We start from the raw sequence: 26,153 nt of genomic DNA, 5'->3' as shown, positions 1-26,153 counted from the left end.
GCAGCCCAGTCAGCACACAGCTGCGGCCCATGTGACATCCTCAGGGCCATACAGGCAGAATATATATTGTGTGGATGCGGCCCACATAACAGAGAGCTGCATATGTGGCCCACAACGGCCCCATATAATGAAGCAGGCTTCCATATGAATGTTGCTCACTAATGCTAGGGGTTATTTACAGACAGTTTTCATAGAGAGCGAGATTGTTTACTAGCCATTAATAAAAGGTATAAAGTCACAAGTTTAATAAAGTTTATTTAATCATGACTATGCTTAGGAAAATACACTCCTAAAGGTTAATATAATGCAATTTAGTTTAACTTTACACTACATTTTGGACAAAAGACTTGTACATAGTTTAGGTAAAACAGGACTTGTGATCTGGTTTGTTTTACATCTATTACAAATGTATAAAAGGTTGTCATGCACTACAGTAGATAAACAGCATGAAAAAAATTACCTTTGGTTTAATTCAGAAAATAATACAAGTATTGCACTGTAAAAGCTTCAAACATGGTGCAACAAAACATTATAAAAATGTTTCAGTGCCAGCTTACAAAAGTTTGTTAGCGAGTGTAATTTTAGAAAAAAGCATATGTACATGTGAGACAATCCCATTAGCTAGCTGGATTCAGTTAATATTGTATGTAAATCAGGTATCTACACCACCAAGGTTCAAGAGGTGTCTTGAATTTGGTTTAACACTTATTAGCTACATTATTACTCTGTTGAAATCAACAACATTATTGGATGCTAACTGACCTGTCAGTTCAAAGGATGTACAGTTCCAGCCTAGTTTATCAAAATTCAAAAATAGTAACTACGTTACCATGGATTACAAGTTCCTGGTTATCCACTTTTTAGGTCATTTCTTGTGATGGTCACTTTTTGAGTGTACATTTAAATATATGTGAAAGCCACAAACACCATGTTACTCAGTATGGGATTGGCAGTGTGGGATAGCATTACATGGAAGCCTGGAGTAATCCCTCCAGCCACATCTTAAGGTGGGATATTGTTACAGGCTTTGTCGCCCACAGAAGCCCTGTGAGAGGGAAGACGTACTGGCAACAAAGTATACCAAATAATTTAACGTTCTTGGAAAAGAAACACAATGTGGTACATATGTTTAAAGAGAGTTGAAAAATACGTATTTTAGAACACACAAAGTAGGTTAACCTAAGTTTTACACCCTATTTCAAATATTCATTAGCAACGTCTAAGCATATTGTTAGAGATGAGTGACATAGTACATCTTTTGCTGCTTTACGTTCACGTACTTCCAAATTCCTACCTTTAGCTCTATTAAAAGCAAATCAGAAAAACGGAAATTTCAACATGGTTTCAGTCTCATATCTGAAGTATTTCAAGGCAAAAAGATCACATCTCGGGTATATTTTTAAGTAGGAAGAATCCACATTTTATTTTTGTTCATACTTAACACATTAATTTTCACTTTCAAATCTTGTGATAAGGAATATTGCCTAATATAGGCATTATTCTTTTCATGGAGTCCCTGTGAGCATAAAGTAAAAAGTATTCAGCCCTTTTCCCAGCAGTGTACAGTATTTACTTGGAGGAACATAAGTCTGCTTTGAGTTAATGGCAGATCGTTTAAATTTAATTCACCTCACTGCCATATTTTAACTTCCAGCTCAAAAACCAGGCTTGTCCAAAAACTTTATCTGAATGTAATTAAAGTTCTTGAAATCTCTTGCAAGATGGTAATTGCTCTTTTAAAAAATATGAAGGTATCCATAAAACCTCTACACGTCACTGGAATTCCCAGCCTCTGTTCAAATCTCTTACACAAGATGGTAACATTTTATACATAAAAAGATAACACACTATTAACAAGAAAAGCTATCGCTAAGACTATCATAACTGGTTGTTTAGGAAGACAATTCAACTAGGTTTATTTTCTAAATGTTTTAACATAAATATAGTTGCAACTTGATCTTCAGTTGACAATGATTGTCACAGCCAAGGAAAGCACTGAACACTATCTAATCACACACAAACTCTCTATACATTATACAATTTATTTCTGTCTTGAGGGATCTCCCCCCCGCACACAAATCTTTGGCCTTCCACTACCAATCCCCCACAGAAGCAGTAGCAGTGTACTGTCTTTGTTCTCTATTCATTCAAGTTATATTTATGCACACAGATGTGCAGTTTCCAGAACTAGTTACGTCTCTAGACAAAACAAGAAGTAATCGGAATAAATACAAACTCTGCTGTCCCCTGGGGGAGGGGGGAAACAGTAGGAGTTTATTTTTCTTTCTTGGCAGTTCATATTTAGAGGACTTGTCACAAAATGCCTTGGCAGATGAGCTTACCCACTGGGGGGCTCTAGTCAGCTGACATTTGCATCCACAACTACTGCTCCACAGAGGTCTAGCAAGCATTCAGGGCTGAAAAGCCAGGGAGGCTGCGCCCTATCCAAGAGGCATAAATGTGGATTCCCCTGCTGCAGAGATTTTTTTTTTTTTTTGCCTATTTGTTTTTGCAACTGGTTGGCACACAGCTAGCAAGCCTTCCTAGCACTTGCATGCCTCAGAAGATCATCTGTGTTTTGTTCTGGACGGAGCCCTGTATTCAAATAGTACTTATGTCTTTCCTCGCATATCAGCATGAGTTTATAATAATAGTCACCGATTTATTTTCTCTTTAACAGATCAAGGCTATTTTTTTAATTGTTTAATTAAATCTTGAATGAATAAAGAACAGAAAATTCTACATCTTTCCTAATTCCAGGTTTGTTGCTTACCAGTCTTTTCTTGGTGGATGGGATTTTGGATTTGGATGATCTACATTTACATCCGTGCTACAATTAGTTTTAATCCTGTAGATTGAGAGTTGCCCCACATTGAAGTGGAGAAGAAAAAAGAAAACAAGGTTTATAGAAATATGCAGTCTGTGTCCCTCTAGAATGAATATTCCACTTTATGGTGATCAGAAGTTATAAATTAATTAAAATGAATGCACTATGTATCACAAATATCAGAAGTAATATTTTCTTGACAAAATACAATGAAAATGCCATGAATATGGTTATTCAAAATGTTTTGAACCTACATCAGCATCCTTTGCCCAAAAAACTATACAATTTTAAAGCTACTTACAAAATATAACCAAAAACTCCATAATTTTACCAAATTCATGCACAACCAATAATACCCCACAAAAACAAGAAAAACTGTAGCAAAGAGTATCAAAGAAAACTGGCCCATGGTAAGCAACAAATCTGAAAGTTTCAAAATAAAGAAAAAAATTACATGAACAAAACCAAACATGCATATATAATGTACATATACTGCACAAATGCTATTCCTAAAGGATTAAACTGCATAGGTAAAAATCAAAAATACAATGTGCAATATTTTAAGCCCTTAAAGCACAATCAAAAGTAAAGAATAAAAAAAAAAACATAACACTTGCTCCCCTCATAACTATGCCAATTACAACTACAGTTTCAATTAATATATTTACCAAGATCTGAGATCGAAAGTTGGAAATATTACTTCCAAATTTTGGCTTTCTGCTCATGATTAGGGGATTTGAAATGTATATTCAAAATTACAATTATCTCAAATCATTATGTTTATCTCTAGACAAATTTGATTTGTTTTACAAAGTGCTCTTTTTATGAAACAGAAGCCATCTTCCTTGTAGAAAAATCAATTAGTAGTTGATACGAAGATATGTTAAGATAATCGAACTAAAACTTAATTTGAGGAAAAACTGACAGCTAAGAACAAAAAGGTTCTTATGGTTCAAAATGCATCTGAATTATGCAGGTGTAGCTATAGTCTGTTTACTAAAACTCAATTTATAAAATAATTTGTGCATAAACGAACAGACTAGAGGCTTACGCTGATTTAATAGGATACAGCCTCACATACCCTACCTACATGCCTTCTTTAATCAAGAGATACAATTAATGAATTCAACATTACACAAGTATTTTCAACTTAAAAAAAATAAACTAGACACTAATTAAAGCAAACCATGCTTTAAAAAGACTACAACAACTGTACATAAACTGTGTAAGATGTTACAGACACAAGGATAAACTTGACATCAAACTGCAATTTGGTTATTCCTGCCCCTTTGTTGCCTTCTCAAGATAATACACGTTCACTAAGTGGCGATTGAGGTGCTTACTGTATTCGCCTTCTTTTTTAAATGAGCGGTCACAAAAAATACACACATAGTTCTCCTTTGTAACCTTTGCCTCTGCAGCTTCCTGTGATGCTTTGCTACTTGTTTCCTCTGGCACAGATCGAGCACCATTTAACCCGGAATCATCACTTCCTTCTGACATGTTGTCACTTATATCACTGCCATCATGACTGTGAATGCCTTCGTCCTCATCAATTTCCTGAGATTCATTCACTGCCATGTTATCTGCAGATGACAAAGCCAGAGTTTCTTTAGGGTCTTGCTCACATTTTTCTGGTGGTTGTGGTGCTGGTTCTTCAGCTGGTAAATCTGTTTTGGACAGATCTACTGGATCTGGATTAGTCACAGTTTCTGTCTCACAAGTTTGCACCAGCTCCAGCTGATGCGCCAAATATGGTAACGCATCCTTTGGCACATCTAGGTTTTGTTGAGAGGATGATGTGCTAGGAGACTCCTCAGAGCAAGTAACCTGCTCTTTATCTGGCTGTTCTTCAACTTCTTTCTGATAAACAGTTTCTTTATTCTCCTCCTCTGAAGTGGGCATTTCTTGGTCTTTTACCTTTGGGTTTACATTTTCATCCCGAAGCTGTGGGGGAAGTTGTCCCTGGTCCTGCACACACTCTCCATCAATAGTCTGGCTTTCCCCCCCATCAGGAATCTGGCTGTCAGTGTTCACTAACAGTGGACTAACAACAGGATCTGGCTCCTTCTGCTCGTCATTCCCATCACTGTCAGACTTCCCCTTTTTGTCCTGTTCTAGGAGAGAAGACTTTTCAGGGATTACCTCACCTTGGATCTTTTCCTGATCAAGTTTATTGCTTTTCTTACTATGCTTATTTTTCAAAGCTTTCTTTTTTCTGTTTTTCTTAAGGCAAGAGTTCAGTTTTTTAGGCACCTCCAATTTGACTTCACTCTTTTGAGCTTCCTGACAGTTTCTGGATTTATTTTCCACTTTCTTTTTCTTTTTTGCTATTGTTTGTGTGTCATTTTCAAGATCTTGCTTTGAGGAAACTAACACAGCCTCTGCTTTTCTTTTAGTCTTCTTTCTTTTACTTGATTTCTCTTTACTTTTGTCAATTTTAATATCTACCTCCTTGTTTTCAGAAGCTGATTTACGACTCCTGGTTGTCACCTGGCCTACACAAACGCTGCTGGCTGGTTTCTTTTCTTTTGATAAGCTCTCTTTTTTCTCCACTTTTACAGCTCCCTCATTTTTCTTTTCAGATGAATCTCCTTTCATTTGCTCTTTCTCCATCTTGTCATTCATGCTTTCAGAAAAGTCAGTTTCACTCTTTTTAGTCCGTAGTTTCACTTTGGAAACATCCATTGTGATATCCGAACAATCAGGATGTCTGGATTTGATGTGATACTGCAGGTTACATTTCTTGGATGCAGCATAATCACAGACAGGACAAAGGAACTGGCGTGGGTTGACATGGAGTTCTACATGCTTTTTGAAGTTACTTCGGTCAGCTGTTTTGTAGTCACAGTGTGGGCAAGTCAGAGGTTTGGGCCCATTGTGAACCTGCCTTGCATGACGAGTTACTTCATGCTGGTTTGAGGCCACATAGCTGCACTGATCACATTTAAATGGCTTCTCACCTGAGGAAGGAGTGGGGAATTATGATTAATAAACATAGAAGAAACAATTACTTAACATTATATAGGTACATACATGAATTTTTTTTAATTGTCCATGCTCCTTTGTTAAAAGTACGTCAACTTAAGAAATCCAAAATCATAATTTTATAGTCACAAACACGTTCACAAAGACACCAACAACACCACAAAGAAAAGAGAAGGAAAAACAAAACAACCAAACAAGCAGTAACTACATCACACTCTGTCTATGAATACATACCGGAATAGATCATTCTATAGTAATATTAGCAAATGGAATCCATACCCAACTGGTCCATTGAATGCATTGTAGAAAAATGGAAATTAACAGGTGATGAATAATCGTCTTACACAAATATTTCCAAAAAAGTCCAACTTTACAAAGGGTTAATACACTTTCTATTTGCACTGAAAATGAAATGGATGAAAATTGATTCTTACACATGGCAAGCAAAGCAATAAAGCACACTTTAAAAATAGAATTTTCTGGAAAAAATGTACACCATTCAGATGATCATTACCCCTATTAATTCAATTCTCTGAATTTTTACTTTAAATATTAAAATATTACTTTGTATTAAATATAATGTGCAAATCCTATTTGGTTTAGCATTTGCATGTTAGTTTTAGAAACAGAAGACCAATTCCATTGAGCACATCTCTCTCATATCATTGATGAAGTCCTAGGGCACCTGCATTTTTGCAGCATTTCTTGACAAGGGTGTTACAAAACATATTGTCTAGTGTATGAGTTTACTGCAGAACTACTTTGGTTTATTTCACATAAATGCAAATGTGCAAAAAAAAATTTTAGTGTAACAAGACAAGTTCAACAGTTTTGAGAAATGTGCAAAAAAACCCCCAAAACAGTAATCATAGAATCATAGAATATAAGGGTTGGAAGGGACCCCAGAAGGTCATCTAGTCCAACCCCCTGCTCGAAGCAAGACCAATTCCCAGTTAAATCATCCCAGCCAGGGCTTTGTCAAGCCTGACCTTAAAAACCTCTAAGGAAGGAGATTCTACCACCTCCCTAGGTAACGCATTCCAGTGTTTCACCACCCTCTTAGTGAAAAAGTTTTTCCTAATATCCAATCTAAACCTCCCCCACTGCAGCTTGAGACCATTACTCCTCGTTCTGTCATCTGCTACCATTGAGAACAGTCTAGAGCCATCCTCTTTGGAACCCCCTTTCAGGTAGTTGAAAGCAGCTATCATAATAATTAGGTAAGCTGCCATCCAGTCCTAGTGTCTTGTTATTTAATTCAGCAGTTTGCCCTAGCACCTTCTTTTTAGACACCTTAACCCCTGGCAGTACCTCTTTTTATTAACTGACAAAATGTAGGTCTCTCTCAAAGATCTTCTATGTTGAGAATGCAAAGAAATCATTTAGCTTCTTTAATGTCCTAATTCTCCTTAATTGTTTCATTTATCTCTAGTAATCCAGCAGACCCATGGCATTCTTCAGGGTATGTCTATACTGCAATTAAAAACCAACAGCTGGCCTGTGTCACCTGACTTGGGCTTGTGGGGCTCAGGCTGAGAGGCTGTTTAATTGCAGTACAGACATTTGGGCCTGGGCTGAAGCCCGTGCTCTAGGACCCCATGAGGTGGGAAGGGTCCCAGATCTCAAACTCCAGCCTGAGCCCGAAGAGCCTACACTGCAATTAAACAGCCCCTTAGCCCAAGCCCATGTCAGCCACTCGGGCCAACTGTGAGTGTTTAATTGCACTGTAGATGTCAGAGGGCTCCTGCTTCTGATATACTTAAACAATTTTCTTGTTTGTTTTTGTATCTTTGGCTATTTGTTTTTCAAATGTCCATTTAGTCCTCTAATTTTCATCTTAAATTTAACTTGTCCTCATTCAAATTTCACTCTATTGGCTTCACACGGGCTACATTTCAGTTTTTTGAAGGGTATCTGTTTGGCTTTAATAACTTCTGGTCCTTTGGTATTTAATCCCGCTGGAGTTTAGTTTTGTCTTTTGCTTTCCCCTTTCTTTGTTTGTTTAGAGCTCTGCATGTTTTCTGTGTCACTGTTAGGATATAATTAAGTTGTCTCCCTTGCTGAGTCTAAGGATTTTAATTTCCTCACTTCTGACTTTAGAATCTTTTAAATATTGTTTATATCACAACAGCACCTTAGAACACCAAGCACAGACCAGAAGTGCACTGCTTTTTGTTGTTGTTTTTTAAATGATCTTCCTCTTTTAGTTCCCCCTCTAATCCTCCTTTCTCAAGTTTAACATCACAGTCCTAGTGTTTGGTATGGTACAATCCCTTCCCTGACGAGCCTGAACTTAATTACACGATTATCACCAATAATTAGTGGATCAACTATATTTTACTGTGTGTTACTTAGAACTAGGTGAAGAGCACCTCTCCCTTTGCATGCTCTAGAATTATCTGTTCCAACTGCTTAAGGTGCTCAGAAATTGCTTCTTTAAACCCATGTCAAGACATGGTATTAACAGGAGTGTTGAATGTAAGACACATCGCCCTGTTCCACTCGGTACTGGTGAGGCCTCAGCTGAAGTACTGTAACCAATTCGGGGGTCACACTTCAGGAACGATGGGGGAAAAATTGCAGAGAGTCCAGAGGAGAGCAACAAAAATGATAAACAGTTTAGAAAACCTGACCTTATGAGAAAAGGTTAAAAAAATGGGCATGTTTAGTTTGAGAAAAGAAGACTAAGGGAGGAATCTGGTAACAGTCTTCCAATGTATTCAGAGCTGTTCTAAAGAGGACGGTGTTCTCTATGCCCACTGAAGGTAAGAAAAGTAGTAATGTGCTTAATCAGCAGCGAGGGAGATTCAGGTTAGATATTAGGAAAAACTTTCTAACTATAACTATATTTAAACTCTGGAATAGGCTTCAAAGATAGAATCCTAGTCATTGGAGGTTTTTAAGAACAGGTTGGACAAACACCTGCCAAGAGATGGGCTAGGGTTACTTGGTCCTGCCTCAGCGGGCGGCGGGCTGGACTAGATGACCTGTCATGGTCCCTTCCAGCCCTACATTTCTAGGATTCTATGACATACAACCACTTATATGAAAATAGTTACATATGCTATTGCTGCTTTATTAGACTTAGTTGTCTCTTTCATCTCTTTCAACATTGCACACACAATATTTTGTTCCTGGTCTGGAGGCCGGTAACAGAATCTGACTACTGTAGTTATAGGTTACAGAGTAGCAGCCGTGTTAGTCTGTATTCGCAAAAAGAAAAGGAGGACTTGTGGCACCTTAGAGACGAACCAATTCATCTGATGCATCCAATGAAGTGAGCTGTAGCTCACAAAAGCTTATGCTCAAATAAATTTGTTAGTCACTAAGGTGCCACAAGTCTGCCTTTTCTTTTTACTATATTTATATTCTTCTGATTTAGGATTTGGATCCTGCCCTCATTACCCAGGCAAGAGTCACAATTAAGGCAATAGGTATAGTGTAGGTTGAAGTTCACATTGAGGTTTTCCTAGAGCCACAACTGAGTTGTGCTTGTGACTATCACCTCAATACAACAGCAGCTGTACAACAGTAAATGCTGCCCGTTCCTAAACAAGATGTGTAAAAGAGAGATCAAACACAGTTACCATAGGTTACTGAAAACACAAGCATGACTTTACCAACCGTGAAATAAATGACAGTGACAAGTACCACCTTGGCCTTAAATCCTAGGGAACATGACTGTGTAAACATTTTCTGCAATTTTTTTTTTTTTGGTGATACTGTGCATAAAAGCTAAATAAGACATTTTCTTACATCAAGTGGACATAACCGTGACAGATTTTTATTTAATTACCAAGCATAAATTAACTATTCTCTCGGAATTGCTGAAACAGATATACATTAGATATTACAGGCTAGATCCTCACCTGGTGTGCACTGTCACAGCTTCACTACTTCAACTGAGCTATGACAATTTACACGAGCTGAGGATCTGTTCCCACACTCTTCATCCTATTGCTCCTGAACCTGTATCATGCCTTAAAAAGTACAAAGGAATGAAGGTTCTCTACCAAGCCTTGGAATGTACCTTGGATAGCAATGGGAAAATATTTATTCCTTCCTTACAACTTTCAATAGTAATACTTTGCACTTGTATAGCCCCTTTCATCTAAGGATCTCAACTACTTTTCAAATAATGAAGTAAACTTGACATCATCACTTTTAACCTTGCCATCTTCAAGTAAACCAATAATGGTGGTAAGGAGCAGTGCAGAGTCTCTTCTTTTCAAACAACATTCATTTATTAATGCAAAAATTTAGCATACTCTTCTTTTTCCTGTCCCGGAGATTTTACCTACTTTTTCAAAATCTATCCAAATTAACCAAAGCTTCACAATCTAACCCAAAACGTTTTTTAATAGGACAAGATATTAATACTTTTTGCAAGTCACTTTATACATAGTAAAAAGAGTGAAGTAAGAACAGGCAGCATTTGAATAAAACTGCTTAATTTGACAATCTGATTCTAATGGTCCACCCCAAGTAGGAAACCACTAGGATACCAGACATCCTGTTCTTTAATCAACAGTGCCTGTTTGAATTGCACAAGATTAAAAATGTCCTCTTGAAAAGATAGATCATTTTCATTATGATCATTTAAGCTCGGATAACACTAAACAAATTTAATAAATATTTTCTATGGAATAAACCAAAAAGTAACTAGCTTATTTCTGGGTTACTGTGATTACTGCCCTTTTACCAACCTGAATGAGTTCGCATGTGCCTGGTTAAATGAGTCTTCTGAGAACTTGAATAGGGACACATAGCACATTGATAGGGACGCTCTCCTGCAAAAACAAACAGTGAGTTCAAATAAAAACAAAACATGGTAAATTCAAAAAGCCCCACACTTCCTGAGTGATGTAGCAATGCCAACAAAAGCCGCAGTGTAGGAACAGCTATGCTGATGGAAGAGGGAGTCTGCTGACATTGCTAACTTCGTTCAGAGAGGTGGTGTTCCTGGACTGACAGAAAAACTCCTTCTGTTGGCGTAGGCTCCATGTACACTCTAGGGCTACGTGGTGTAGTCTCTGGAGTGCAGATGCACTCTGGGTGTCCCCTGATAGACAAGCCAGTGCCTTTTTCATTTTTAGGTTAATCTACTTTCAAGATAAACAAACACAAAATGCATTCGTTATTCTGGATTAACTTCATTTGTAGATAAACCCTAGCACAAGTAAAGTCCTTAGTGAAGACAAGGCTGTTCTAGTATTAACACGTGTTAAGCAGGTCAAGGTAAATCCTAGGCTCCCAACTGGTGTTTACTTGGACCGGGAAAACACATGAAAGTTACACGCTTCCTTGTCTTCACTAGGATTTTAAGAACACACCTTTTTCCTAGTATGGACACATCCAACGGCGGTAGGGTCAGGTCTAGGGATAGGGCTGCGATTGTTTGGGAGTTTCTGTGGCTTAGTCTATGCTACAAACTTATGTCGGCAAATCTACGTCACCCGAGTGTGTGGAAAATCCACCCCCCTGAGCAACGCAGTTAAACCGACCGAATTCCTGGTGCAGACAGAGCTATGTCGATGGAAGGGCTTCTCGCATCAGCATAGGTACCGCCTCTCGGGGAAGAGCATAACTGAGCCCATCAGCGTAGGTGTCGTCTTCACTAAGCACCGCAGCTGTGCCACTGCAGCACCATACCTGTAGACGAGCCCTTTAACTAAGCTTCTTCCTCCCACCCATCCAATTCCTCCCACCCATCCAGTTATACAATCATTGTTAATTAGATCAGCAACTGAAAGAAAAATTCCACCCTAAACCATTTTAATCCCCCTCCTAAAAAAAAGTTAATTCTCCCCTACTTAAAACAATGTGGGAGATTTATGCTAGACACATAAAATGAAATTAAGGGAGGAGTGGGTCTACTGTTGTAAAGCAGTAGTTGTGTTTTTAAATACCTCCTCCAAGCAGATGAGACTTTCTTTACAATCTGAAACTACATGAGCAAAGGCCCTGCTCTGTTTTAGTTTGTCATTGCTTGTTACCAGTGCTTTTTCATTTCATAGTCTTGATTGAATGACAAATCTAAAATTCAGAAATATTACACTTTTAGATAATTTTAAAGGGGGTGCAGCAATTTAAATAATTGATTTAACTTACTGACTCCCTTGAGACTGACAGGCAAATGCAGGAACACTGAGAGCCCAGGTACGGAGGCTGGGTTTTGCTGTAGGTACATGCATACTTGGGCTAGGCTATCCTCAGATGCTCAGACCCTGGTGCCAATCACTGTGTAACAAAGGCATACCCTTTGTTTCTGTATAAAACAGTGAAAGGTACTACAGACTTTCAACATATTAGAAAAGTAATGGTGAACTCTCTTATGGACACACACCAAAATTTAAAAAAACAGTAGCCTAAAAAGGTAGGCACCTACGGGTGGAATTTTCAAAAGCACCTTAAGTGATGCAGAGTTTGTCTGCACAGCTCCACAGTACTGTAGGGTACACTCTGTAGGGGTGTAAACTACAGAGCCCTGTAATGCAACAATTTTCAAACTGTGGATCAGAACCCCAAAGTGGATCACATCTCCGTTGTAATGGGGCCACCAAGGCTGGCATTAGACTTGCTGAAGCCCATGCCCAAGCCCCACCACCTGGGGCTAAAGCCGATGCCGAAGGGCTTCAGGCCTGGGCACAGGGCTCAGGTTACAAGCTCCCCGCCTGGGGCTGATGCCCTTGGGCTTCAGCTTTGGCCTCCCAGCCTGGAGCAGCGGGGCTCGGGCAGGTTCAAGCTTCAGTCCACCCTCTTGGGGACGTGTAGGAATTTTTGTTATCAGAAGGGGGTTGCAGTGCAATGAAGTTTGAGAACCCCTGTGTAACATGTTGTGCTCTGTGTGTAGACCTTGCTGGTGCACTCTATACCTGGGGTATAGGCTAAAGTCCGAGTGCTGCTTTCACTCTGTAGTGCTTTCACTCCTCCAGTGCTTTCCCATAATTACCCCCCGTGTGCCCAGAAGGACACACTCTCCCACAGAGCTGCTCAGCTTACCACAGCTGAACCAAGGGATATGACCGCAGAATTCTTAAGAGCACAGCACCAGAGTGGACATGGTAACTCAGGTAGGCCTTTGCCATGTGGCTGCTCACTTTTGAACTAGGCTAACCCGGGTGCCCACTCCCAAATTAACTCTGTAGTGAAGACACACACATTGACTTCAATCTGAAAACCTGGGACACAATGCCTGATCAAAGCATTTCAGCTCTCTTGATGCGTGGAGGTTTAATACGTGAGAAGGCAGTGGTGATTGCAAATATAGCAGTCTATTTATGCATCAATTTTGTGTCTGAGTTTATGTTGTTCTCACAATAAGGATGATTATCAGTCCTTGGACTTATCTTTTTCATCATACAGGAGCATTTTAAGTGTGAAACTAATTAGTAGAAAAAAATCGATATGCAAAATCTGTAATTCTAATAACAATTAGGAAACTGATTTAAGAAAGAACAAGCACTTCAGCAATTTCAGACTATTAAATGGAAAATAAACAATTAGCAACATCAAAATAAAATATCTGATGTAGACAATTTAATTATTATTGTAAAAGCTACATAAGAGAGCTTCAATCAGAGCAGAGGTGGGCAAACTTTTTGGCCCTAGGGCCACATCGGGTACAGAAACTATATGGAGGGACAGGTAGGGAAGACTGGGGGAGGCTATGCCGCCCCAAACAGCAAGGTGTGGCCTGGCCCCGCCCCCATTCCAGCTCCCTGGAACCCCCACCCCCATCCAACCCCCCCTGCTCCCCACCCCTGACTGCCCCCCGGGACTCCTGCATCCTATACAAACACCCCTGTTCTCTGCCCCCTGACCATCCCCTCCGGAAGCCCGTCCCCTATTCAATCTCCCCTGCTCCCCACCCCCTGACCACCCCGGGACCCCCACCCCATCCAAGCTCCCCTGCTCCCCACCTCCTGACCGCCCCCCTGGGGCCTCCTCGCTCCCTATCCAACCCTCCCTGCCCCATGTTACCTGTGGGGTGGGGGAAAAGGGGGCTCAGTCCTTTCCCTGTGAGTTTCCCCTGCTCGTTTGGCTGCTCTCCCTGGCAGTCGGGAAGGGCTCACTCCCTTTCTGGGCTTGGCTGCTGGGGACAGGGGCCAAGCATGCTGGACGTGGAGGGGGGCCCTGGTTTGCTCTGCCTCTGTCCCTGGCAGCAGGGCCCAGGCTCCTTGACCGCCTCCCTGCAACCCTCCCTGCTCCTCGCCTCCCCCCCCACCCCCGTAACTCCCCCTGACCACCCCGCTCTGGAGCACCAGGTCTGGCAGAGCTATAGCTGTGCTGCCCGGCCGGAGCTGCAGCCATGCTGCCCAGGTGCTGGGGGAACTGTGACTGCGAGGGTGGCAGGGAGGGAAGGGAGAAGAAGGGAAGGGGCCAGGGGTTGGGCTCCGCCCCACTCTCCAGTCTGCCATGGAGTTGGGCTGGCTCCTCTGCAAGCCTGTCCTGACGCCCAGGGAGCTCAGGGGCCAGAGGGAAGGGTCCTCTGGGCCGGATGTGGCCCGCAGGCCGTAGTTTGCCCCCCTCTGAATTAGAGTGTTACCATAACAATAGTGAGTTTAACAGACGGGCAGCAATCTAAAGACATGGAGACTGTAACAAATCAGAGTTTTAAACAAAAGGCAAAACAGCTGTGTAGCAATCAGCATAGATTGTTTAGCCTGGCTGGCAACAAACCCAAAACTAACTACTTCTTCAATTCCACTTCCTTCCATCTCACATGCATACCCCTCATTTCCAATAAAATAGATGCATCTCAAACAAATCAGAAGTAACTACCTAGGCTGGATGTTTCATAAGGCACTGTAAATATAAAGTTCAGTTTTAACCAGTAATAAGGACACTTCCAAGTAAAGAACCATACCTATAGACTGCCACAGTTACTCAAAAAAAAAAAAAAAAACCAAAAGAAACCTCTCTTCTACTTGTTTTATTTGATTTTTTTTAAAATAGCTTCCCTGTTTAATTTCTTGGTGAACTAGTAGCAAACATTTGTCAATACAAAACATTTAATGAAATCATAAATGCAGCACACTATTGTACAGAGATCCAAACACTGGCGAACAAATCCTTGTACCGCAGCATGAAAAATGATCAAGGCTCATTTCTTCTTTTGCTCATTTATTCCCCTCTGAAACATTATAACTGCTGTTGCTGTGTAGTACTGCCCACCCCAAATGGAGTGATCAACTAAATGCTGTCTCTTGCTTTTGGGTTAGAGCCTATGCAATGCTGAGCACCCTTATCTCAATGAGAGCTTTTGCGAGTTTATCAGAGTGATAAACTGACTCAGCTGACTGCAGCATCCAAACAAAAGTGGGGAAACTTTAAAGAGCCACCATTAATTAACCAGAAATTAAGACAATTTTAAAAAAATAATTAAAAGTAGTTTCACGGGAAATTCCACTTGATCTTTAGCCCTTGTAACTATTTTAGTGATTTTACAATCACATTTCTAAAAAGTTTTCCCTCTCCTAGTGATCCTTGAAAGATCCACACCAACAAAAGCAGAAACTGACTAACTACAGGGAAAATGGTGAAACTGACCATACACGAAGTGCTGTCAAATGCACAAAATAAACTGAAAGACAGGAACATACTGTTTTTTTCCTAATCTCTTTCAGTTACAACCATCTTAGGTATGTAGTAGCGTTGTAGCCATGTTGCTCCCAGAATATTAGAGAAACAAGTTGGGGAGGTAATATCTTTTATTGGACCAACTTCTGTTGGTGAGAGAGCATGAAAGCTTGTCTCTCTCACCAACAGAAGTTGGTCCGATAAAAGATATTATTACTTCACTCACCCTGTCTCTCTAATAATCTTAGGTGTGCTTTTAAAAATAGTAACTAAAGTATTTTGCAGACAGAAGTGTGATTTTTTTTTTTTTTTTTAAACTGATGGTGTCCTCTGAACAAGATACTACTTTTTGGCAGATATGAGTACATTTTAACATAGATAAGAAACTAAGGGCACAGACTAATACAGGCTGGCACTGTACAAGCTTCTCTATGTAGCTTCACCACTCCACCTCAGTCCTGACCAGCAAATCTCATGACTCCAGTCCTGGACTTCTAAACAGAGATTTCAAACTGTGCAGGAGATTAAGATTAAGTCACTAAAACCATTTTACTTGGGTTAGAAATACAAGGAGAAATTCTCTGTGCACTTTGTTCAGCCAGCACAGCCCACGCAGTAGGAAGAACCAGGTCAGAAGGAGAGGGGCCAGCCCAGGCCAACTGGAAGAGGTGATGATTGAGTCTCTCTCCCTGAGGTAATCTCCAATGGCTAAATTTAAAGCTGCCCCCAGGAGGAGTGACCACATTGCCACCTAACCCAGCCACATGTGAATCCCCTTCTGTGCCACAGAAGCAGAGAAAGAATTTTATCCCATTATCCCAGGAGTGAATCTGGTCAAGCAAACACCAATTGTGATTAAACATAAAACTGGTGGCACTGGCAGCCATTTTGCTAAAAAGTAATAGCACTTGTGACATTGACAGCATAGGAGCCCTACGTAGGAGATTTGGAAACTGGTTACTCATGCTTAAAAATATCTTGTTAAAATAGCAAAATATTTAGACCAAGTTCTGTCCTGCCCTACTCCTGGAGCCACTTCACAGAAATTCCTGAGACTGCACTTGGTGCAAGGCAAAATGAGGCCCTAATTTTTTTCTTCAGACTGTTAGTAGCAGATTGGAAACTGATTCAAAATCTCTTAAATGGGACTCCTGTGTGCTAACAAATGATGTACGTGTTTCTCTTGGATACTGCAGCGATGGGGACATCTGAAACATCTGAGCCCCAGATACATGTCATAGCTTCAGTAGGCCCAGCTTACTGTACATACAAGGGACTCCTGGCAGCCCTCCATTCCCCCCTCAAGCTTCCTGTGGGCCACCCTCCCATCTATTTTAGAGACTCTCTGCAACCCACTTGCTCCCAGCCTCATGCCATAGCTGTGTCCCCCTCATACCATACCATTCTTGCACCCCATCATGGGTTTTGTGCGATTCCCCTGTTCCCTACCCCCAAGCCAGAATTCTGTGTACACCCCCTGTTCTGTCCATACCACCGTTCCCCACCCGCCCCTGCCATGGCTCTGTGCCTTCCCCCGCATTATTACTTCTCTTCTTTCTGTCTGGGAGGTAAGAAAGTCAGGGTGTCAACATGTTGAAATCTATTGGGAGAATGGGCAAAGGGATGAAATCGGGGTATTGTTATGTCAGAAGGTGTTAACTCCGGGTTTCTCAAACTGGGAGTCATGACCCCTCAGAGGATCACGAGGTTATTACATGGGGAGTCGCAAGCTGTCAGCCTCCACCCCAAACACTGCTTCACCTCCAGCATTTATAATAGTGTTAAATACTTTTTAAAAAGTGTTTTTAATTTATAATGGGGGTTACACTCAGAGGCTTGCAGAGTGAAAGGTGTCAGGTTTGAGAACCAGCGTTAACTGGTATTAACCAGTACCTTGACCTACAGACTATTGCAGCGGTACTTGAAGCCGTGGCACCGCTAGACAGACAGCAGGGCTTCGGTGTGTCCCCAATTTTCCCCCTCTGGTTTTCCAATTTTCCCCAAAATCAATAGGATTCTGCCCATTGATTCCGAGAACACTCCCTGAAATTCTGGAATTAATTGAACATGGGATTCAAAAGTTATTGCATTACATGCCATCAAGTTGCACAAGCTTGGCCAATTAAGATTCATGTAGTTATAGTGGATACTACTCTTAACCTCTCAGCAGGGTTGGTAGTTGCTCAAGGTTTGGGAAGGGTAGTTTCCTTTCTCTCTCTCTCTCTCTCTCTCTCTGTGTGTGAATTCCTTGTTTTCTATTATTGCAATTTAATCTGAAAAAGATCAAGTTTTGGCTCAGCCTTAGGGTAAAATTTTCAAAGGTGCCTGAGTCGCGTAGGCCCTTTGAAAACTTTACCCTTAGTCCGATGTCAATTTTGTTTTGTTTTTTAAGTCAGCTGGCCTTCACTTTGCAGGTCCTGAAATTCTAAAGGTAATGAACCACTTTTAAATATATATTCATGTTCTATTCAGGATAATGTGTTTTTTAGACTGCTGAGCTGAGCACATACTCTTAATCTCCCCTTGGACCCACTTCAGAGTATCAGCCGTGTTAGTCTGTATTCACAAAAAGAAAAGGAGTACTTGTGGCACCTTAGAGACGAAACCAATTTATTTGAGCATAAGCTTTCGTGAGCTACAGCTCGTGATGCATCCGATGAAGATGAAGTGAGCTGTAGCTCACGAAAGCTTATGCTCAAATAAATTGGTTTTGTCTCTAAGGTGCCACAAGTACTCCTTTTCTTCTTGGACCCATGACACTGGATGTGTTTTCTCAGTCCTTCAGGACTACGAAGTGCAGTTCATAAAAAGTAAAGGCTTCCATGTAGTCGGAAGCTAACCTGGTAATATTATCGGAGTACAACAGCCAAATAGAGAGCCTTATCAGGGTGGAGCAAATCTTGCAAATACAAGAAGCTCACTGAGATATACTTAGTACAGTTCCCCCCATCACCAATATTCCTACTCAAGTACAGATGAAAGACTTACCTGTATGAGTTCGAATATGTTGAATATAATTGTTCTTCCTGTCTGAAAAATAGGAGCACTGGGAGCATGTGTACACCTTTCTAGGAAAATGATTTCTTAGATGTTTCTTCCAATGATATTCACTGACTGTAGTGTAAGTGCATATGGTGCACTTGTAGACTCTCTCATTTTCTCCTGCTTTGTTGTGGTGTTTCAAGTGAGCCAGATAGTGATCATATCTGTTAGTGTTATAGCCACAACGATCACAACGAATAGGCCCCTTAGAGAAATCTGCCTCTTCTGTTGTACAAGAATCAGATTCTTTGACCTGGACTTGCTTCTCTGCATTTTCTTCTACAATGAATTTTTTGGCACTGTGAACCCTAATGTGATGCACAAACTCTTCCTCACACTCTGCTTCATACTGGCATGGCTTGCAACGAAATGGCTTGCTCTTCAAGCTTTTACATTTGTCCTCCGCACTCTCCGAAGTATCTGGTGCTTCCAATGGGAGGTCCTTCTCCAGACTGCAAGTCTCAGGAGTAGGGCAAACTGCTGGACCCTGGGTTTCCACACTAGGAATTTCAAGAGACCCTAATTCCATGTTTTCAGGTTCATCAGGATCACTGTCCACTCTCTGTGTATCTTCCATACCCTCTCCATCGCTGTCTGAAAAATTGCTGTCACCTACAGTTGTCAATTCAGCCATTTGCCTCTCTTCTCCAACCAGGTAATCACAGCAGCTGCCATTAACTTCTCCTGTCAAGGCCACATTTGCCAACATAATAAGCTGAGGGGCTGCCAGCTCAGCTTTGGAAAGGTCATGCAAGTCATACATGTCGTTAGACAATGCCATACTGATGTTAGCATTGCCAGCAAATAGACTGTTCCCACCAGACTGCCCCAACACCTGAGTTGCCATAACAGCAATTCTGTCAAAAAAACAAAAACAAAGAGCACCAGTAAAAATCTAAATTACAAATACAAAACATCCATTTTGTAATACCCAAAACTAAGAGTGTACTTCAGAAACCTCTGAAAATCTATCCAAGACTGTCAATTATTATTAAACACAAATAGAATAAAAACAAAAAGATTTGGTGAGTTATCTCTTCTTTAGATTAGATAAATATTGTATTTTATTAATTGAGCAAATACTAATTCATTTTTCTTTAAAATTATTTTTACTTTTTACTCACAAGTATGAACTCACCCTCTGAAAAAAACTGCCTTAAATTTTCTTTATCATTTTTTTTAAAAAGTCTACTTTAACTATAATCTAAAACAACTTCTTGATTGCTTTACACTATCACGAGACACATTAGCTTTATAAAATATTACTCATTGTTGAACTAAATTTAGAATATGTCTAATTCCTTCCCCTACCCCCTCTCATTCAAAGCTGGAAGTCGCGTATTCCCATACTTTACAGGCTACCCTCTTTGCAAAGAGACTCATTTTGCATCTGCTTTCACAAAAAAATCTGAAAGCTCTCTTTCTGAACTTTAGAAGAGTTATGTGAAGTTTGTGAGAAATTGGGAGAGAGCTCTCTTTCTAGTTTCACTTCTCCCATGAATCCAAATGCTTTGGCGACTGTAAAAGCCATGCTGTGCCTCCATTACCTATGCAGCCATGTCTTAGAATGTGGAAGACTGTGATAACTGGTCAATTTAATTGAATTTGGTCATCACAACTTCCAGAGCTCTTGACAAGTTAATCAGTTCTGTTAATTTCTTCAAGGCCTCTTCAATCAAAGAAGACCACAATAATTAAAACTGTGAGAGAATGAGTGTGATTTTTGTTGGGTTAAAGACCCAGAGAGAAGAATACAGAAGTTACGTTCACCATACTAAAAAGCAAAGTTACTATCAACAACTTTTCCGTATTCGGCCTCCTTTGACTGAGGACTCCTGCTGGAGGGCAAACATCGAAAGCTGCATTTTCAAAGCAACAAATGCCTTTATTTTCAGCGCTCAGCACAGACTTTTCAAGTTCCATTTGGTTTCTCGGAGAGCCAAGTGAGGTCGGCTCAGCCGCGGAGTCGAGATGAAACCAGACGCAATCCGCTCCCATGACACAACATTTCCCCTCGCTCGCACCCCAGCCCCGGGAAGCACAGTCGCTAGCTGAAGCCCCAGATCAGCACGCCGGCCCGCTGCCCGCTAAAGCCCGGCGTGCCCGCCTCCGCGGGGCCAGGCCCAGCAGCCGACCTCCGCCGGCCGAGCCGCCAGGCCCCGCACGCAGGGCCGGGCCGGGCCGGGCCGGGCCGGGGGGCCGCCCGCTGCCAGATTCCTGCGTGTGGCGGTGCCAGCAGCACCGGCGGCGCCTGCATTCCACAAACAGGCATTCGGCCATTTTCTCCGAGACCCAACACAAAGCCGCTGCCGTCCCCCCGCGGCCCCGCTCACCCCGCAGCCTCGGCCGCCGCCGCGCCCCGAGCGGCCCCCGCCGTGCGGCCGGGAGCGGGCAACTTCCCCCCGCCGAGCGCGGCGGCTGCTTCCCCTTCCTCGCGCGATCGCCCTGCAGGCCCCCGGCCCCCGCCCAGCCCCGCGGGGCAGAGCCGCCCACGCCCCCCGCGCCCCGGCCCAAGGTCACGCCCCCGCCCCCCCGCTCGCCCGCCGCGGAGACCCAGGCCCAGCTCCCGGCAGGAAATCGCTGTCCAGCCTCCCGGACCGCGAGGCCTGGGGCTCCCGGCGGCGCCGAGCCCCTTCCGGGGCTCTCCCGCCCGCCTCGACCGCCGCTTCAGGACCAGCGGCCCGAGCAGCTCCGCCGGGCGCAGCGCGAGGCAGGCCCCGGCCCCTTAGCCTTGGTGCTGATCGCCCGCCCCGGCCGGGCCTGGCCGCCCCCGCCGGGCTGCCTCGCTGCAGATCAGCCCTGGACAGCGCCTCTGGCTGCCCGCGCCGCCGGGCCAGCCCGCTCCCCGTGGCACTCACCGGCGGGGCCGGGCCGCCGCCCGCCCGGGCTTTGCCCTGCTCCCGAGGGCTGGGGGCCGGCCTCAGGGCGCGGGGCGGCCGCGAGTCTCCTGCGGGCGGCGGGAGGCGCCGCGCATTCCAGCACACCCCGCCCGCAGCGCCGCCAGCGCCGCCCGGCACCGCCCCGCCCCGCCCGCCCGCCGGCCCCCGCCCCCGCGCGGCCCGCCCCGCCCCTGGCGGTGGCCGGGGCGTCAGGCCTGGCGGGCGTTCGGGCAGCTGGCGGCGTGATCGGCGGGGCGGCGGGAGTGAGGGTGACAGGGACCTGCGGGTTGCGGCGGGGCCATGGGGGGTGATGGATAGGACGGTGGGAGTGGGGGTAAAAGGGACCTGCAGGGTCAGGCGGGGCGATGTGGGGGTGATGGATGGGACGGTGGGAGTGGGGGTGACAGGGATCTGCAGGGTGAGGTGGGACGATGTGGGGGTGATGGATGGGACAGTGGGAGTGGGGGTGACAGGGACCTACAGGGTGCGGGGGGGCTATGTGGGGGTGATGGATGGGATGGCGGGAGTGGGGGTGACAGGGACCTGCAGGGTGAGGTGGGGCGATTTTGGGGTGATGGATGGGACGGCGGGAGTGGGGGTGACAGGGACCTACAGGGTGCGGGGGGGCTATGTGGGGGTGATGGATGGGACGGCGGGAGTGGGAGTGATAGGGACCTGCTGGGTGTGGCGGGGCGATGTGGGGGTGATGGATGGGACGGCGGGAGTGGGGGTGACAGGGATCTGCAGGGTGAGGTGCGGCGATGGATGGGGCTGATGGATGGGACGGTGGAAGTGGGGATGACAGGGACCTGCAGGGTGAGGCGGGGCGATGTGGGGGTGATGGATGGGACAGCGGGAGTGGGGGTAACAGGGACCTGCAGGGTGAGGCGGGGCAATGTGGGGGTGATGGATGGGATGGTGGGAGTGGCGGTGATAGGGACCTACAGGGTGCGGGGGGGGCTATGTGGGGGTGATGGATGGGACGGTGGGAGTGCGAGTGATAGGGACCTGCAGGGTGCGGGGGGCTATGTGGGGGTGATGGATGGGACGGTGGGAGTGGGGGTGACAGGGACCTGCAGGGTGTGGCGGGGCGATGTGGGGCTGATGGATGGGAGGGCAGGAGTGGGTGTGACAGGGACCTGCAGGATGAGCGGGGCGATGTGGGGGTGATGGATGGGACGGCGGGAGTGGGGGTGACAGGGACCTGCAGGGTGAGGCGGGGCGATGTGGGGGTGATGGATGGGACAGTGGGAGTGGGGATGACAGGGACCTGCAGGGTGAGGCCGGGCGATGTGGGGGTGATGGATGGGACGGTGGGGGTGACAGGGACCTGCAGGGTGAGGTGGGACGATGTGGGGGTGATGGATGGGACAGTGGGAGTGGGGGTGACAGGGACCTGCAGGGTGAGGCGGGACGATGTGGGAGTGATGGATGGGACGGTGGGAGTGGGGGTGACAGGGTTCTGCAGGGTGAGGTGGGGCAATGCAGGGGGTGATGGATGGGATGGTGGGAGTGGGAGTGACAGGGACCTGCTGGTTGCGGCGGAAGGATGTGGGGATGATGGATGGGACGGTGGGAGTCGGGGTGATAGGGACCTGGAGGATGAGTCGGGAGGATGTGTGGGTGATGGATGGGACGGTGGGAGTGGGGGTGATAGGGACCTGCAGGGTCACGTGGGGTGATGTGGGGATGATGGATGGGATGGTGGGAGTGGGGGTGATACGGACCTGCAGGGTGAGGCGGGGCGATGTGGGGGTGATGGGTGGGCCGATGGGGTGGGAGTGGAATCAGTGAGGTCTGTCAGGGGCGCCTGGACATAAATGGGAGTGGCTCAGGCCATTCTCTTCTTTAAGTTTTGTCTAATGGAGATTCAGTCCTGTCTGGAATATTGGTAGAGTGATAGCTGAGTGGTTTGAGCATTGGCCTACTAAACTCAGGGTTGTGAGTTCAGTCTTTGAGGGGGCCATTCTGCCACAGGCTGCTCTCCCAGCCAGTAGCACCCAGGAGATGATGACAGCTAGCAGTTGTACTGCACTGTCTGCTGCCAGCCTACCCCTCGCTACGTGAAAGCAATGGCCAACAATAGTTTCACGCCTTTTTTTTCGTGCAGGTGCCATACTGCTGTCAGCATTGTCATCCACCCACCACTTCCGCTGCCACTCTGCTCTCTTGCAGACGCCATACCACGGCAAGCATGGAGCCCGTTCAGATCACCGCAGCAGTTATGACGGCTCTAAACACCACGCGCATTATCCAGCAGTATATGCAGAACCAGAACCTGCAAAAGCAGGTGAGTAGGCAACAACAGCGCAGTGAGCAGAGTGATGAGGACATGGACAAAGACTTCTCTGAAAGTATGGGCTCCGGCAGTGTGGACATCATCGTGGTAATGGGGCAGGTTCATGCCGTGGAACACCGATTCTGGGCCCAGGAAACAAGCACAGATTGGTGGGACCGCATAGTGTTGCAAGTCTGGGATGATTCCCAATGGCTGCAAAACTTTCGCATGCGTAAGGGCACTTTCATGGAACTTTGTGACTTGCTTTCCCCTGCCCTGAAGCGCCAGAATACCAAGATGAGAGCAGCCCTCACAGTTCACAAGCGAGTGGTGTTAGGCCTGTGGAAGCTTGCAACGCCAGACAGCTACTGATCAGTCGGGAATCAATTTGGAGTAGGCAAATCTACTGTGGGGGCTGCTGTGATCCAAGTAGCCAACACAATCACTGAGGTGCTGCTACTAAGTGTAGTGACTCTGGGAAATGTGCAGGTCATCGTGGATGGCTTTGCTGCAATGGGATTCCCTAACTGTGATGGGGCAATAGACGGAACCGATATCCCTGTCTTGGGACCAGAGCACCAAGGCAGCGAGTTCATAAACCGAAAGGGGTACTTTTCAACGGTGCTGCAAGCACTGGTGGATCACAAGGGACGTTTCACCAACATCAACGTGGGATGGCCAGGAAAAGTACATGACACTTGCATTTTCAGGAACTCTGGTCTGTTTCAACAGCTGCAGCAAGGGACTTTCTTCCCAGACCTGAAAATAACCGTTGGGGCCCAGCCTACCCGTTAATGCTATGGCTCATGAAGCCATACACTGGGAGCCTGGACAGTAGTCAGGAACTGTTCAACAATAGGCTGAGCAAGTGCAGAATGGTAGTAGAATGTGCATTTGGACATTTAAAAGTGCGCTGGTGCAGTACACTGACTCGGTTAGACCTCAGCGAAACCAATATTCCCATTGTTATTACTGCTTGCTGTGCACTCCACAATATCTGTGAGAGTAAGGCGGAGACATTTATGGCGGGGTGGGAGATTGAAGAAAATCGCCTGGCTGCTGATTACGTGCAGCCAGACATCAGGGCGGTTAGAAGAGTACAGCAGGGTGCGGGTGCGCATCAGAGAAGCTTTAAAAACCAGTTTCATGACTGGACAGGCTACAGTGTGAACGTTCTGTTTGTTTCTCCTTGATGAAAACCCACGCCGCTTGGTTCATTCTACTTCCCAGTAAGCTAACTCCCCTCCCCTCCCCCCTTCAATCACCGCTTGCAGAGGCAATAAAGTCATTGTTGCTTCCAATTCATGCATTCTTTATTAATTCACCACAAATAGGGGGATAACTGCCAAGGTAGCCCGGGAGGGTTGGGGGAGGCGGGAAGGACAGGGCCACACTGCAATTTAAAACTTATTGAATGCCAGTTTTCTGTTGCTTGGGCAGTCCTCTGGAGTGGAGTGGTTGGGTGCCCAGAGGCCACCCCTCCCTGCTGCGTTCTGGGTGTCTGGGTGAGGAGGCTATGGAACTTGGGGAGGAGGGCGGTTGGTTACACAGGGGCTGTAGCGGGGGTCTGTGCTCATGCTGCCTTTCCTGCACCTCAACCATGTGCGAGAGCAAATCAGTTTGATCCTCCAGTAGCCTCAGCATTGACTCCTGCCTTCTGTCAGCAAGCTGACACCACCAATCATCTTCAACCTGCCACTTATTATCTTCAACCTACCACCTGTTCTCGTGTTCATATTGTGCTTTCCTGGACTCTAACTTTGTCTGCCTCCACGCATTCTATTGGGCTCTTTCAGTGTGGGAGGACTGCATGAGCTCAGAGAACATTTCATTGCAAGTGCGTTTTTTTCGCCTTTTGATCTTCGCTAGCCTCTGGGAAGGAGATGATAGTGTGAGCGTTGAAACATTTTCAGCTGTGGGAGGAAAAAAAAGGGAGAGTAGTAGTTAAAAAGATACATTTTAGAGAACAATGGGTAGACTTTCAGGGTGAACCTTGCTGTTAACATTACATAGCACATGTGCATTCGGTACAAGGTCGCATTTTGCCTCTTATATTGAGGGTCTGCTGGTTTGGTTTGAGAGATCGCACACGCAGGGCTGACGGGCAACAGAATTCGGCTTGCAGGCAGCCGTGGTAAGCCACAGTCTTTTGGCTTCTTTAACCTTCATAACGTGGGAATGGTTTCAAACAGCAGCGCCCTTATTTCCCATACCAAGCAGCCGTTGGGTTGGCCATTTAAAATGGGTTGGCAATTTAAAAGGAGGGACTGCGGTTTTCGGGTTCACGTGCAGCACAAACCCAACTAACCCCCCCCCCCCACACACACACACACAATTCTCTGGGATGATCACTTCACCGCTCCCCCCACCGCGTGGCTAACAGCGGGGTAGATTTCTGTTCAGCCACAGGCAAACAGTCCAGCAGGAATGGCCACCTCTGAATGTCCCCTTAATAAAATTACCCTATTTCAACCAGGTGACCATGAATGATATCACTCTCCTGAGGATAACACAGAGAGATAAAGAACGGATGTTGCTTGAATGCCAGCAAACACCG

The 26,153-nt window shown here is 45.0% G+C and overlaps 1 protein-coding gene and 1 long non-coding RNA gene across 3 annotated transcripts; one reads left to right on the top strand and one right to left on the bottom strand.

The window, feature by feature from the left end:
- Positions 1–238: 238 nt before the first annotated feature.
- Positions 239–21,436, bottom strand: REST (RE1 silencing transcription factor). Of its 2 annotated transcripts, none has more exons than XM_048846873.2 (4): positions 21,298–21,436; positions 18,386–19,296; positions 10,522–10,605; positions 239–5,790 (listed from the first exon to the last, which is right to left on the bottom strand). In XM_048846873.2, the coding sequence occupies exons 2-4, from the start codon at positions 19,284–19,286 to the stop codon at positions 4,103–4,105; spliced, it is 2,673 nt and encodes an 890-aa protein (XP_048702830.1). In that variant the 5' UTR covers positions 19,287–19,296; positions 21,298–21,436; the 3' UTR covers positions 239–4,102. The 2 variants fall into 2 exon arrangements, with proteins under 2 accessions (XP_048702830.1, XP_048702831.1); XM_048846874.2 differs by lacking the exon at positions 21,298–21,436 and adding an exon at positions 20,773–20,864.
- A 55-nt stretch (positions 21,437–21,491) lies between these two features.
- LOC125635320 (uncharacterized) lies at positions 21,492–24,897 on the top strand. The gene is made up of 2 exons (XR_007356228.2): positions 21,492–21,587; positions 23,429–24,897. It is a non-coding gene; the product is annotated as an uncharacterized LOC125635320 (long non-coding RNA).
- The last annotated feature ends 1,256 nt before the right edge of the window (positions 24,898–26,153 follow it).

Source organism: Caretta caretta, chromosome 4 (assembly GCF_965140235.1).
Source record: "Caretta caretta isolate rCarCar2 chromosome 4, rCarCar1.hap1, whole genome shotgun sequence".
In the NCBI taxonomy this organism is placed as follows: Eukaryota; Metazoa; Chordata; order Testudines; family Cheloniidae; genus Caretta; species Caretta caretta.
Note: the sequence above shows the minus strand (reverse complement) of the source record. Positions and strands in the feature narration are given on the sequence as shown.